At 37.9% G+C, this 15,874-nt stretch overlaps 1 protein-coding gene across 5 annotated transcripts in view; it reads left to right on the forward strand.

Moving 5' to 3' along the window:
• Window positions 1–360: 360 nt before the first annotated feature.
• The window catches only part of ATP11B (ATPase phospholipid transporting 11B (putative)), a 128,311-nt gene continuing 112,797 nt past the window's right edge, over window positions 361–15,874 (forward strand). The window contains exon 1 of one of the 5 annotated variants that reach the window (XM_047099167.1): window positions 361–629. In XM_047099167.1, coding sequence (XP_046955123.1) covers window positions 603–629 — 27 coding nt within the window. In that variant the 5' untranslated portion in view covers window positions 361–602. The remainder of the gene's footprint in view (window positions 630–15,874) is intronic. The other 4 variants (XM_047099168.1, XM_047099166.1, XM_047099165.1 and 1 more) reach the window with 4 other exon arrangements.

Raw genomic sequence — 15,874 nt, forward strand, 5'->3', positions numbered from 1 at the left:
CGTTTTGGGGGACGGGGGTACCAGAGAAGGCAGACAGCCACAGGAGGTAGAAAGAGGAGTCGGCAAGAAGCTGCAGACTCTGGGGAGAGACAGGCGCGATTTAATCCTACCCCTGGGATGGGGGCCAAGGAGACAGAGGGCAGAAGCTACACCTGGCCACACTCGCGGCTGGCCCCGCCCACCGGCTGACTCTGGTTCCCGAACGTTGCCGGGCGCGCCGGGCCCCAGGGTCCGCACAGCCCCTTTCGTCACGTCCGGGGGCGGGCCCGGGAGCCGGGGGCGGGCCCGGGTGCGGCTGGGGGGCCGGGCAGGGAGGGTGGGGTGGTGGTGGTGCTCCGGGTGACAGCGGTCAATAATGAAGGTGGCTGCGGCGTGGCGGCCGGCTCAGCTGCGCCGGGCGGGGGCGGCGCCGGGGCCGCGCCTGTAGGACCTCAGGGCCGGCGCGGCGAGATGGGGACCCGGCGCGGGGAGTGAGGTGGCGGCGGCGGCGAGCGGAACTTCAGCCAGAGGGGCACTCCCGCTTCCCCCTCTGGCTCGTCAGCTTCCACCTGCAGCCCCTCGGCCCTCGCGTGCCGCGGGACCGGGACGGCGACGGCGGGGGCATGTGGCGCTGGGTTCGGCAGCAGCTGGTAAGTGCCTTTTCCCCTCCCGGACGTCCGCCGCCGCGCGGCCTCTTGGGCCCTGATGGCGGGGTAGGGCTGGCTGGCGGCGCGGAGCCGCGAGGCCGGGGCTCGGGCGCCGGGCTAGGCCGCGACGGAGACGCGCGCGGGGCCGGAGCCGGAAAACCCCTCACGGCCCCCGCACGCGTCTCGCCTCCGAGCCCCGGACTTCGCGGCCGGCCGGAGGCGGCTGCTTACTCCCCGCGCTTCTGATTTCCTCCCTTCTCGTCGCTCCTGGCGCCGCAGCCGCGAGCCGGGGTCCGGAGCGGGTTCTGCGTCCCCCCCGAGGAAACAGGGCGAGGGTACGGAAAGAGACTGAGTGTTGGGGAGAGCCAAGAGGCTTGTGTTTCCTGCCCTTAACGATTTGGGACACATTTGAGCGAAGGGGAGGGGAAGGACTTAATCTTCAGCCCCGTCTTGTCACTGTTTGCAGTTGGGGTGTCACGATTCAGTGTTGGAGTTGGTTATCGAGGAGGGTACCGTATCTCATGTAACCACCTCGCCTCGAAAGAAATTTTACTCAAGGCCTGGGTGAGGGAAAGAAAATATTCCAACACCCCGTCTACTTTCGGAAAAGATTTGGACGAAAGTTAAGAAGAACTATGTTTTCCTTCTTACCCTGTCCTCACCCCACCTCAAGTCAAACTTTTGGAATGTGAACCTTACTTTTTTTCCATTCTCTCAAGGCAGTTTGAACGAGACAGGTTTGGAACCAATGGTTAACTTTGCAGTTTTACTGAAACATCTGAAGAAAAAAAAATCTTAGAAAAGGGTGATTTAAAGCATATAAAAAGCGCCACCTTTCTCAGAATTAATTCAGAGAGAAAAATCTTTCCTGCCTCTTGGCAACTACAGCCCTGAAAATACAGCACTAAGGCAACAGTGACAATGAGGACAGAAATTGGTCCTGGCTGAAGAAGTCTAATCTTTATGATGAGGTCTTTTGCTGGCTGCTGCCTAATTTCTAAATCGCATTAATTAATGCTGCTACAACTCAGTATTTTCATTTACTACTTCAAAAGGCAGTGCAGCAAAAACGATTTTTGTGGCACTATAAAGATTTTGTGGGACTAGAGCATTGATACCTCTTTTTCCCTGCTCTAGAACAGCATTTTAATATTAAATCTGTTTTCAGAGCCAGCCTTCTCTTAATTCATTTTGCAAAAGGCATCGTGAAATATATTACTAGAAAAATATCTTACAAATTAACTGGAACTGCCAGCCACTTAAGTGTTGGCTTCCTATTTTTAGCTAATTGTAGATTCATATATATGCCTCGTTAGGAAACTAAGCTAATGATGTCATTATAACACGGTATTGTTGTAATACCCTGGCTTTATTGCAATAAGCCATAGCACAACTTGACTCTGGAAGTTAATGATTACAGATCTGATCTCATGCTTTTGATTTGCCAGTCTTTATATTTAGAAGATTTATTTAGCTGATGCTGTTTTTGTGTGGTAGGCAGATCATTATAAAGTGGTTTTCTTAAAGCTTTTCTAATAGATTAAGACACTGCACCTAAGTGTTAGGTATTTCTGTTAACCCGAATAAAATCTTGGTTGTATAACCACTCTCATCTTCAAGACAGGCAATCTGGTAATGTTTTTTAAAATGGCTTCAAAGGAACACAACTAAAAGGAAGGGCAGAAAGTTGTGTAGTTAATCTACAAGACAACTGCCTTACTGGGTAGTTAACAAGTTGAACAAGTTGCTGTGCATAAAAAATGCTATCTCTGACATCTAGTTGCACACCTCACTGGTTTTACTCTTAAGTTATCAGATCTAAGTATGTAATCAGATCTGTTCCAGTGTGGGAGTTTGTATCTCTGATTAAGTGTGTACAGTCACTTAAATTATACATAATGGATAGTGGATACACAGAGTCATGAAAGTTCATTTTACTATCCCAGGCCTAAACAGCTATTGTAGTTATTATGCCAGAAATTATTCAACTCAAAGTCTAGTTTAGATTATACTTGCATTCACTCTGTGGATTGAATGTCTTTTAGCAGTAGGTTCACTTTAAAAATTCAGGTAAGTGGGACAAACTTGGGGACATTAATAAGCAAATCACAAGAATGGGTTTTTTTGAGTTATAAACAATTCATTATATGAATCCTGATCTTAACAACTTATGTTGTCTTGCCAAAAAAGTTTCTTGTTATTTCATTACAAAAATAATTCCTATGCTCTAATAATTCCTAATTTAAGAAATCTTTGACTCTTTGTCTCCACACAGTATTTTCACTACTTGACACAATGAGAAAACTCAAGTTGATGTTTTCCCCTTGAGGAAGTAGAGTGAAAAGAAAAAATTGGCATATCTTTTTTCTTTTTCTTTTGTTCTTTTCTGGCTCACAGTGCTGAAGTTATTTTATACAAAGAGAATTCTAAGTAGAATTTCTTATGATATTTTTCTGATACAATTAGTATTATAGTATGCTCATTTCTAACAGCATATTATGTGTATTAACCCTTTAGAGATGACAGCACCTTGATTCTAACCCTTTAGAAATGGCACATTTTCAATAGTGAAAATGCCATTAGCTATTCACTGTATTCTAATATTTGGATTTGGATGGTAGCCATTAACCACATACGCTATTAAAATTAAAATCCAATTAATTAAATTAAAAACTCATGTGCTTATTAGCTACCATATTGGACATTTCGGAGTAGAACATTTTCATTATCACAGAAAATTCTATTGAACAGCGCTTCCTTAGACTTTTAAGTTAAAGTCTTTGCTAATACATATTTTAGTTGACATGTAATATTTCTTTACAGAACAATATAATGCTATGTTTTTAAAGCACTTACTGTGTGCAGACATTATAATATGCTAAATATTGGGGATGCAAATGTAAGTCTTATTCATCTTTGTATGTTCAGCGACTCACTGTACTTGACATGAAGTAGACATTGGGTACATGTATGCTGAGTAATGAATAGGTAAGGAAAGAATGAGTCCAGAGTTATTGTTTCTGTGTTTAGAGATAAAATGACAAAATTCAAGATTGACCACTCCAGAAGAAAACTAGAAAACTACTGTAATTTTACAAAAATCCAACTTAATCTTGTCATGCCAGGATACTATTTCTTAAATTGTTCTACCTTCAGATTTTGGCTGTAGTAAAAGGCCTGGTGAGATGGTCTTCTGATTTGCTGAGAAAAATGGGAAGCTAAACTAAACTCTTTCAACTTTCTGTTCTCTCACACTTACCAAATTTGTTTATACCTGTATTTAATTCTTCCCTTTCCACCTGTCACAAAGAAAGGTGTGACTGTCCTCCTTTCCAAACTAACTGATCTACTTGTGCTCTAGATCCTGTCTTTGATCTTGCTCTCCACATGCCCTATCAATTATCTATACTATGTTTAGTCTTAACTCTTTTCCTTTAACCAGTAAACATGTTGAAGTCTCCCTCTATTTTACTTTGTCATGTACTTGTGGCTGTCAAATTATTTCCAATTTTCTAGAAAATAGATTTATATAATTGTGCTGTCCAGTACACTTGAAATGTAGCTAGAATTGAGATATTCTTAAGTATAAATACAGGATTTTGAAAACAGTAAAAAAAAAAAAAAAAAAAGTAAAATGTCCCAATTTTTTATGTTGGTTACATGTTGAAATAATGGTATTTTTGATATATTGGGTGAAGTAAAATATATTATTTCAATTAATTTTACCTGTTTCTTTTTATTTATTTTTCTAATGTGGTTACTAGAAATTTAAAAATTGTATGTGTAGCTTGCATTTGTGGCTTATGTTATAGTGTTTCTGTTAGTGTTGCTGTATAACACGAAAAGTGTGTTTGTGTTTCTGTATAGCACATGATATAAGCCTGGATAACTCACTAGACTGTAAATATCTTAGGGTAGGGGCATATCTTATTCATCTTTATATCCCTTGGACTCAAGACAGCAGCTGGCCCATTCATAATAGATACTCACCAACCAAATGTTGGTTGAATAAATGATTATCAGATTTATTTCAGCATCAGTTTAGAAGTAGCTGTGTTCTTTGCCTTTCTCTTAAGAGTAGAAAAGGAGGCACAGGCCTATGGTAGTATCATTTTGGTATGGCTAAGTAAGTTTTAATCTCAGGAATTAGTGTTTAAGAACCTAGATCTTTGAATATTTGCTTCTTTTATCTCTGTGTTTAGACCTATATTCTTAGACACCCAGTTTTTCATTTGATTAGGGAGGTCAAGCATTAGAGGAATACGAAATATCCCAGCAGCACTGAAGTAGGGACCTTGCTTAGATCCTCCAAAAGAACCTTATGATTGCCGTTATTGTCATTAAATATCCCTTCAATCCCTGCAGTCTGTTTTCAATCTAGCAGCCGGAATGATTTTATTAAAACACACATTAGATCATGTAATTCAGTGTTTAAAACCTTATAAGGACTTGCTTTCTTATAAGGACTTATAAGGTCCTTATAAGGTCCAAAACCTTATAAGGACTGCTTGATCTGTATCCCTCTGTGCAACCTCCCCCTTCTTTGACCCCCCCAGCAAACTGCTTCTCAAATCCCATGTCACTTTTCCCTCACTTTGCTTTATCCACACTGGCTGCCTTGCAATTTATCAGAAGGGTCGGACATACTTTAATCTCAAGATCATTGTCCTGGCTATTACCTCTTCTAGGAATGTCAATCCCCCACACTGCCATCCGCTGGCTCCCTTATTCCCTTCAAGTCTTTATTCAATTGTTACTTATCAGGCTTTTTCTGGACATTCACTATAAAACTGTAAACCTTCCCAATACTTCCCTGTTCCCCAGCCCTTTTTTTATTTCTCTAAGCACTTAACACTATTTAACATACTCTGTAATTTATTTATTTGTCTCATTTATCTCATGAAGGCAAGGATTTTTGTCTATTTTTAGTTCTCCATATAGCAAAAATTTTCTCAACTCTTTATCTACTTTTCAGTAACACCATTTCTTTCTCATTTAGTTATTTATTCACTTGAACATTTTCTGAACACCTAATCTGTGATAGCATGTTGCTAGGCTCTCATACTACAAAATAAAGCAACCTTGGCCCTACCCAGTCTTTTAGGAGGCTCTTCTTCTGAAATGGATATTTGGATTGTTGTCATTTTTTCCTATTACAAAAATGTTGCAGTGATCATATTTATGTTTTTGTGGGGTTTTTTTCAATTGGAATACTTAGAAGTGGAATTGTTGGGTAATGGGGTGTATACATTATAACTATTAGCATGGATTGCCAAATTATTTTCCAAAACATGTGAGTTCCTCTTTCCCTATATCTTCATCAGCACTTTGTACTGTCAGACATGAAAAAATTTACCAATTTGATGGATGTGAATTGTATTTTATTTTGTTCTAATTTGCATTTCCCTGATTGCTAGTGAGATTCAAGTGTCCTGTATTTCATTCATATGAATATATTGCTTGTTTTTCTATTGGATAGTTTGTCTTTTCCTTATTAGTTCTTTCAATAATCTGTATTCTAATTCTTTATTGTGTTTGTTGTAAATATTTTCTTCCAGTTCATCCTCCCTTGTATGTATTTAACTTTGTCGATGGTGTCTTTTTTTTGACACAGAAATTTTAAAGCTATTGTAGGTAAATGTATTAGGACTAATGATTTTATTTATAATAAACAAGTTTATTACTTGTTCAGATATTCCTTTCATACACCAGGATCATAAAGCTGTTTTTCTAGTGTTTTCTTCAAATTGTCTTAAAATTTAGTTTTTCAACATTTAGGAATTGATTTTTGTGTATGAAATAGAGAATTTATTTTCTCCCATATGGAGTTATTTGTCCCAGTACTTTTTATTGAATGAGCCATCTTTTCCCCCACTAATCAGTGTTGTTTGACTTCTCTGTCATATACCAGCATTCTCTTTCATGCATCTTGTTCTCTTCCTAAGTTCTGTCTTCAGTTTAATTCATCTGTTGATCTGGTGCGCCAGTAATGCACTTTTTTATTGTTTTTCATTTAATTCCAGTGTAGTTAACGTGCAGTGTTATATTAGTTTCAGGTGTACAATCTAGTGAGTCAGTGATTCTATACATTACTCAGTGCTCATCATTATAAGTGTACTCTTAATCTCCTTTACTTATTTCACCCATCCCCACTCTGGTAACCATCAGTTTGTTGTCTATAGATAAGAGTCTGTTTCTTGGTTAATTTTTCTCTCCTCTTTTTCCCTTTGCTTATTTGTTTTGTTTCTTAAATTCCACACATAAGTGAAATCATATGGTATTTGTCTTTCTGTGACTGGCTTATTTTGCTTAGCATTATATGCGCTAATACTATATTTTCATTATACTTGTGAATGGCAAGATTTCATTCCTTTTTATGGCTGAGTAACATTCCATATATACATTTTCCTATCCATTTATCTATTGATAAAATGAGTTGCTTCCATAATTTGGCTATTGTAAATAATGCTGCTCTAAACATGAGGGTGTATGTATCCCTTTGAATTAGTGTTTTTGTATTTTTGGAGTAAGTACCCAGTAGTGTGATTACTGAATCATAGGGTAGTTCCATTTTTAACTTTTTGAACCGCTTGTTATCCACAGCGGCTACACCAGTTTGCTCTCCCACCAGCAGGACACAAAGGTTCCTACTTTTCCACATCCTAACACCTTTTGTTTCTTGTGTTGTTTTTAAAAAAAATTTTTTTTAACGTTTATTTCTTATTAAGAGACAGAGCATGAGCATGGGAGGGGCAGAGAGAGGGGGAGACACAGAATCTAAAGCAGGCTCCAGGCTCTCAGCTGTCAGCACAGAGCCTGACGCGGGGCTCAAACTCATGAACTGAGAGATCATGGCCGGAGCCGAAGTCAGATGCTTAACTGACTGAGCCACCCAGGTATCCCTCTTGTGTTTTTTATTTTAGCCATTCTGATAGGTGTGGGGTAATGTCTCATTGTAGTTTTGATTTGCAGTTCTTTGATGATGAATTATGTTGAGCATCTGTAATTCTTCTTCGGAGAAATGTCTACTCATGTCTTCTGCCCATTTTTTAATTGGATCATTTGTTTTATGGGTGTTGAGACGTATAAGTTCTTTATTTTGGACACTAACCTTTTATGGATATGTCATTTGCAAGTATCTTCTCCCATTCAGCAGGTTGTCTTTTAGTTTTGTCGATTGTTTCCTTCACTGTGCAGAAGCTTTATATTTTGATGTAGTCCCAATAGTTTATTTTTGCTTTTATTTCCCTTGCCTTCAGAGACATACCTAGAAAAAAGTTGCTATGTCCAAAGTCAGAGAAATACTGCCTGTGCTCTCCTCTAGGATTTTTATAGTTTCAGGGGTCACATTTAGGTCCTTAATCCATTTTGACTTTATCTTTTTGTATGGTGTAAGCCAGCGGTCCAGTTTCATTCTTTTGCATGTAGCCATCCAGTTCTTACATCACCATTTGTTGAAGAGGCTATCTTTTCCTTATTGCATATTCTTTCCTCCTTTGTCAAAGATTGACCATATAAATGTGGGTTTATTTCTGGGCTTCTGTTCCATTGAATAATGGGCCTATTTTTGTGCCAGTATGATAGATAGCATTTTGATTACTGCAGCTTTGTAGTGCAACTTGAAGTCTGGGATTGTTATACCTCCAGCTTTGTTTTTCTTTTCCAGATTGTTTTGGCTATTTGGGGTCTTCTGTGGTTCCATGCAGATTTTAGGATTGCTTGTTCTAGTTCTGTGAAAAATGTTGGTATTTTGATGGGAGTGCATTAAATCTGTAGATTTATATATGGCCTTTATTATGTTGAGGTATGTTCCTTCTGATCCTACTTTGTTGAGGGCTTTTATCATGAATGGATGTCGTACTGTGTCAAATGCTTTTTCTGCATCTATTGAAATGATCATATGGTTTTTATCTCTTTTATTGATGTGATGTATCACATTGATTGACTTGCAAATATTGAGCCACGCTTGCATCTCAGGGATAAATCCCACTGATCATGATGAATGATTTTTTTTTAATGTATCATTAGATTCAGTTTGCTAATATTTTGTTGAGGATTTTTGCATCTGTGTTCATCAGAGATATGGCCTGTAGTTTTCTTTTTTTCTTTCTTTCTCTTTTTTTTTTTTTTTTTTTTGTAGTTTATCTGGTTTTGGTATCAGGATAATGCTGGCTTCATAGAATGAATCAGGAAGTTTTCCATCCTCTTCTATGTTGGAATAGTTTGAGAAGAATGGATATCATGTCTTCTTTAATGTTTATTTATTTATTTGTTTATTTTGAGAGAGAGAGAGAAGGAGGGCAAGAGGATGTGCGAAGGGGAGGGACAGAGAGAAAAGACAGAGGATCCCTGGCAGGCTGTGTTGTCAGCGTGGAACTGGACATGGGGCTCGATCTCACAAACCATGAGATCATGACCTGAGCCAAAACCAAAAGGTGGATGCTTAACTGACTGATTCACCCAGGTGCCCCTTTATCTTCTTTAGGTCATTTTGTTCAGCAGAATTTACCTATGAAGCCATCTGGGCCTGGACTTGTTTGTTAAGAGTTTTTTGATTACTGATTCAGTTTCATCACTGGTAATCAGTCTGTTCAAGTTTTGTATTTCTTCCAGATTCAGTTTTGGGAGATTGTATGTTTCTATGAATTTATCTATTTCTTCTAGGTTATCCCAATTTGTTGGTGTATAATTTTTCATAATATTCTGTTACAATCTTTTGTAGTTTGTGGTGTCAGTTGTTATTTCTCTCCTTTCCTTTTTCTTTCTGATTTTATTTGAGTGTGTTCCCTCCCTCCCTCTCCCTTTAATGAGTCTGGCTAAAGGTTTATCAATTTTGTTGATATTTTCAAAGAACCAACTCCTGGTTTTATTATCTGTTCTATTTTTTAGTTTCTATTTTATTTATTTTCACTGTAATCTTTATTATTTCCTTCTACTAGTTTTGGGTTTCATTTGTTTTTCTTTTTCTGGATGCTTTAGGTAGAAGGTTAGGCTGTTTATTTGGGTTTTTTCTTCTTTAGGTAGGCCTGTATTGCTATAAACTTCCCTCTTAGAACAACTTTTGCTGTATCCTAAAGATTTTGGACTGATGTGTTTTCATTTTCATTTGTCTCTGTGTATTTTTTTTTATTTTGTCTTTGATTTCTTGGTTGACCCATTCATTGTCTGGTAGCATTTATTTAACCTCCATGTATTTGTGAGCTTTCCAGGCTTTTTCTTGTGGTTGATTTCTAGTTTCATAGCATGTGGTCAGAAAAGATGGTATGACTTTGATCTTTTTGAATTTGTTGAGACTTACTTTGTGGCCTGATATGTGATTGTTGATTTTCTGTTTAGATCATCTATTCATTAATGTAACTGGGGTGTTATGCACTGTCTTAATTATAGTATTTTTTATAAAGTCTTGATATCTGGCTGAACAGACCCCCCAATCCTTTTTTTCTTTCAGAATTGCATTGATCTTTACCCTTCCATATGCTGTTTTTAATCAGTTTACCTACTTCTGTGGAGAATCATTCTAGGATTTTGATTGACTTTGCATTTAATTTGTTAAGTTTCTTTTCATATTTTTCTCTTTGATGAGGTAGACGCTATGGATTGTATTTTATTATTTTCTAGCTGTACCTATATATTGAGTATCTCTATCTGCCTACAAATAATGTAGGGATTTACATTTTAACTCAAGTATTTCCACTCTCACTTTTCACATTACTATTACATAATAGTTTAGCTCTACTTTTTTCCCTTTTACCAGCTTTATTGAGATTTAACTCACATACCATACAATTTACCCATTTAAAGTTTCAATTTTTTTAGTATATTCATAGAATTGTGCAGCCAACACCATACTCCAATGTTAGGACATTTTTATACCCCTAAAAGAGACTATGTTCCCAGTAATTCTCACTTTCCATTCCTCCAAACCTGTAGCCCCCAGCCCTAATCAGTCACGAATCTACTTTCTGTCTCTATCGATTTGCCTGCTGTGGACATTTCATATAAATAGCATCATACAGTATTTGGTATTTTGTGACTGTTTTATTTCACCTGGCATAATATTTTCAAGGTTCATTGATGTCATAGCACATATCAGTAATTCATTCCTTTCTTTGTCAAATAATATTTCATTGTATGGATATAGTACATTTTGTTTATCTATTCATCAGTTGGTGGACATTTAGTTTGTTTCCACCTTTTGGCTAGAAATAACACTACTTTGACCTCTAATGGACAGGTCTTTGCATCCATATATATTTTCATTTCTCTTGGGTATATACCTAAAGTGTGGAGTTACTGGATCATATGGTAACTCTATTTTTAACTTTGTGAGGAATTGCCAAACTATTTTCCAAAGTGGCTGCACCATTTTACATTCCCACCAGCGGTTTTTAAGTGTTCCAGTGTCTTCATATCCTTGTCAACTCTTGGTTTTGTCTTTTTAATTATAGCCATCATGGTGGGAATGATACCTCATTGTGGTTTTGATTTACATTTTGCTAATAACTAATGATTTCAAACATCTTCTCATGTCCCTGTTAGCCATTTGCACCTTTTCTGGAGAAATGCCTATTCAAATCTTTTTGTCCATTAAAAAATTTTTGAAGGGGGCCCCTGGGTAGCTCAGTTGGTTGATCATCTGACCCTTGACTTCAGCCCAGGTCATAATCCTAGGGTCATAAGATCGAGCCCCACATTGGGCTCTGTACTGAGTTGAGCCTACTTAAAATTCTTTCTCTCTCTGCCTCTCTCCCCCATTTGTGCGTGCTCTCTCTCTCTCTCTCTCTCTCTCGAATAAAATTAGAATACTTTTAATTGAGTTCTAAGAGTTTTTTTTACTCTAGATACAAGACCCTTAGCAAATAAATAATTTGCAAATATTTTCCCCCATAATGTGTGTTCTAGTTCTGCTTGTTTTTAAACTCAAACATTTTCCAACTTTTTAGCAGTTACTCATTTTTATTTTCTACTAAAATTTAATGATTTCTTTTACTTACCATTGTTTCTTGCATACCACCTCTTCCCTTTGGATTTACTTTTATTTTTAATGAAATACATTCTTTTGTAGGGGCGATCTGTTTCAGTTTTTATGTCTTTATTTCATAATTATTATTGAACACTAATTTAGGTACAGAATTCTAGATTAACATTTACTTTCACTCAATATTGAAGATACTACTTATTCCATTGCTTTCTGACATTTATAATTGCTGGTATAAAGTATGTTTTTAATCTAATTGCCATTACTTTGTTAGTAATCTGTGTTACATGGATTTTAGGGTTATCTCTTTGTCCTTGATATTTTGTAATTTTATTGTGCTGTATCTATAATATTTTTTCATGTTTTTCCTACTCTGCACTTGTGTGTGCTTTCAGGCTGAAGGCTCTTATTAATATGGTTCAGAAAATTTTTCAGCTATTTTTTTTCTTTAAATATTGCTTCTCAAAGAATAAAATCATTCCATTTGCAGTAACATGGATGGAACTGGAGGGTATTATGCTAAGTGAAATAAGTCAGTCAGAGAAAGATAGATATCATATGTTTTCACTCATATGTAGATCTTGAGAAACTTAACAGAAGACCATGGGAAAAGGGAAGGGGAAAAATAGTGACAGAGAGGGAGGCAAACCATAAGAGACTCTTAAATACAGAGAACAAACAGAGGGTTGATGAGGGGTGGGGGAGAGGGGAAAGTGGGTGATGGGCATCGAGGAGGGCACTTGTTGGGATGAGTACTGGGTGTTGTGTGTAAGCCAATTTGACAATAAATTATATTAAAAATACATACATACACATATACATACATACATACATACATACATACATACATACTGCTTCTCAGCCTCTAATAGTCTCAGTCTAGAACTCTTGCTTGATACTACTCTGTCTTCTATGGCTTTTAAACTTCTTTTTCATATTTCTCATGTATTTTCTGTGTTGCTTTCACTGTGAATACCTTAGTTCTAGCTTCCAGTTCACTAATTCTCACACCTGTGTCCAATCTAGAGTTCATACTGTCTTCTGAATATTTAATTTAAGTGATTTTTTAATTTCCATATTTATTGGACCTCTTTCAGTTTTGTCTGTTTTTGATGCATATCTGTGTGGTTTTCTCATAATATTTTCTTTTAAAAAAAGAGATATTATTATCTCTTTGGAGGTTTTATACATATTTAAAGGTACACAAGTTTTTTTCAGCTTCCTTTAAGTTGATCCTGACTCTAGGACCCAGATACAAAGGGATGCTATTAATCCTTATCATGTCAAAGGATTTGAACTTCAGACTGCCTGTTTCTAGACATGGAGTCCCAAAGGCTCAACCCCTGATTACAGAAATGATTATCTTATTTTAAACTTAGCTAAGTCTTTTCTTTTTAATTTTTAAATGTTTTTATTTTCGAGAGAGACCGAGCACAAGTAGGGGAGGGGCAGAGAGAGAGAGGGAGACAGAATTGGAAGCAGGCTCCAAGCTCAGAGCTGTCAGCACAGAGCCTGATGCAGGACTTGAACCTGTGAACCTGGAGATCATGACCTGAGCTGAAGTTGGATGCTTGACTGACTGAATCACCTGGGCAGCCCAAGTCTTCTTAATTGAAGAAAAACAGGTATTTTATACATCTTTGCTTTTGTGAAGCAAAGGGAAGAGCTCACAGTATGGACTTTTCCAAGGCCAATAACTAATATCAGCAGCAAGACTTGAACCTAGAGAGTTTTTCCAGAGAGTTTAGCAGTGTAGGAGAGAATTAGCAGTAGCAGCAGTTTTCCCTGTATCTCTCTTTCCCAATCCTGCCACCTTAAATCTGCTCAAGAGTGAGGCAACACTAGGGAATGAGTTAGGAGAAGAAATTTCTAGGCAACAGTGGTACTCTGGAGACACAAGTGACAGGTTTGTAGAGGAAGAGGAGAGAAGTGGTGGAGAGTTCCTGTAGTTATTCAGCTATAGCCATTCTCAAGTTGACACAATATTTTAGGTACCAGAAGTTGTTAGAACTTGCTTGTACCTTAGTGTATATCCTCTTGAAAATGTTATCTACTATGAAATGCAATATATATAAATTGATTTTGAACAGCATGGCAAGTTTTTTTTTTTTGTTTTGTTTTTTTTTTTTTTTTTACAGTTTTCATGTTTTTAATTTCCTTTTTGTCTTGAACCTGGCGAGATCAAAAATTTATTTTGAAGTTTGACAAGTTTGTGATGTTGAAATAGATATTAGAAATGATGAAAAGAGATAGGATTGTTGTCCATTTTAATTAATAACTCATTACACCTGTAATGGAATTATGTCACATTTAACTCTATTAAGAAGGATGTATTTGATAATCTTCTAAAGGGAAAAAAGTGAGTCATCTAAGGAGTTACTGCTATTTCAGTTAAAATTTTACTCATTTTACTTGATATTTTGTTTCTTTTTTTGTGTGTTTAAGAGGCCTTATTTTTTCTTTTTTTTTTTTTTTTTTTTAATTTTTTTTTTTCAACGTTTATTTATTTTTGGGACAGAGAGAGACAGAGCATGAACGGGGGACGGGCAGAGAGAGAGGGAGACACAGAGTCGGAAACAGGCTCCAGGCTCTGAGCCATCAGCCCAGAGCCCGACGCGGGGCTCGAACTCACGGACCGCGAGATCGTGACCTGGCTGAAGTCGGACGCTTAACCGACTGCGCCACCCAGGCGCCCCGAGGCCTTATTTTTTCTAAATGAAGTTTTATGTAGAACAGAGGCTCTTGGGGTGTCTGGGTGGCTCAGTCAGTTGGTTGTCTGACTTCGGCTCAGGTCATGATATCACAGCTTGTGAGTTCAAGCCCCGCATCGGGCTCTGTGCTGACAGCTCAGAGCCCGGAGACTGCTTGGGATTCTGTGTCTCCCTTTCTGCACCTCCCCTGCTCATACTCTGTCTCTCTCTCTCTCTCTCTCTCTCTCAAAAGTAAATAAACATGAAAAAAATAAATAAATAAAAAGAACAGAGGCCCTGACTTCTCATTTTGGTATTTCCACAGTACCAAGCATACTACCTAGCATATAGTCAGTGCTCATAATATTTATAAATTGTATTTTTTAAAAATTAATAGGATAATTTAATAAAGGACATACTAAGTAGTTTGATATTTCAGAATGCTCAGATGTCTTTACTCACATTTGGTACAGTGCCTCACATTGTATCAAGCACATCTTTTCCAGTAAATACTTGTGTTACTTATTGGTATTCTAAGATTTTGCTTTGAAGAAAGAGTCCTTTGCAATGAGTCAGTTGGCAGATAAAGTGTAAGTAGTTGTAGTCAGTTCATCTTAATCATATGTACATAGGAAATTGTTTCTTCACTCTTCTATCTCCTGAGCTACAAAGGGAATATAGATATATTTGCTTATCTCAGTTCTCCACTGTGCTCTTTAATATACAAGTTTGAAAAATGCTAACAAAGGTATAAGGGTGGACTTGATTCTTTACTATTGAAAAACTGGCAAATGGTTCTCTAATGTGTTTTCCTGTTGAAATTTAAATGTGAAGGCACAGGCCTCTAACTTAGATATGCAGGAGACTCCTCCCCTCCCGCCCTTTGTGGTTCCAATTCTTTATGCAACTTTAAAGGAAATTGGTACATTGCTTACCTGCTAGTGTTGTCAACCTTTTTTCCAGCATATATTTGCAGAATTTGAAAACAAAACAAAAAAATTTAAAAACTTAGGTATTTATTAGGGGACAGTGAAAGTCAAAATTCTTAAAATTTTTTTTAATGTTTATTCTATTTTTTTTAATGTTTCTTTTTTGAGAGAGAGAGAGAGAGAGAGAGAGAGAGAGAGAGAGAGAATGAGCTGGGGAAGGGCAGAGAGAGAGGGAGACAGAATCTGAAGCAAGCACCAGGCTCTGAGCTGTCAGCACAGAGCCCAACATGGGACTCGAACTCATGAACTGTGAGATCATGACCTGAGCCGAAGTCAGAGGCTTAACTGACCGAGCCACCCAGATGCCCCTAAAATGTTTATTCTTAGAGGGGTGGGTGCAGACAGAGAGAGAGAGAGAGCGAGAGAGAGACAGAACCTGAAGCAGGCTCCATGCTTCGAGCTGTCAGCATAGAGCCCAATGCAGGGCTTGAACTCATGAACCCTGAGATCATGACCTGAGCTGAAGTCGGACACTTAACTGACTGAGTCACCCAGGTGCCCCTGAAAGTCAAAATTCTTAAGTAATCATAGATGGTTTTGATAATCTTTATACTGTCTCCCCTCCTGAGTTCCCTAATGATGATGTTTCCC

Source organism: Lynx rufus, unplaced genomic scaffold (assembly GCF_022079265.1).
Source record: "Lynx rufus isolate CCGP_SWC_20201006 ecotype Redwood Valley unplaced genomic scaffold, mLynRuf1.p SCAF_5, whole genome shotgun sequence".
Taxonomy (NCBI): Eukaryota; Metazoa; Chordata; class Mammalia; order Carnivora; family Felidae; genus Lynx; species Lynx rufus.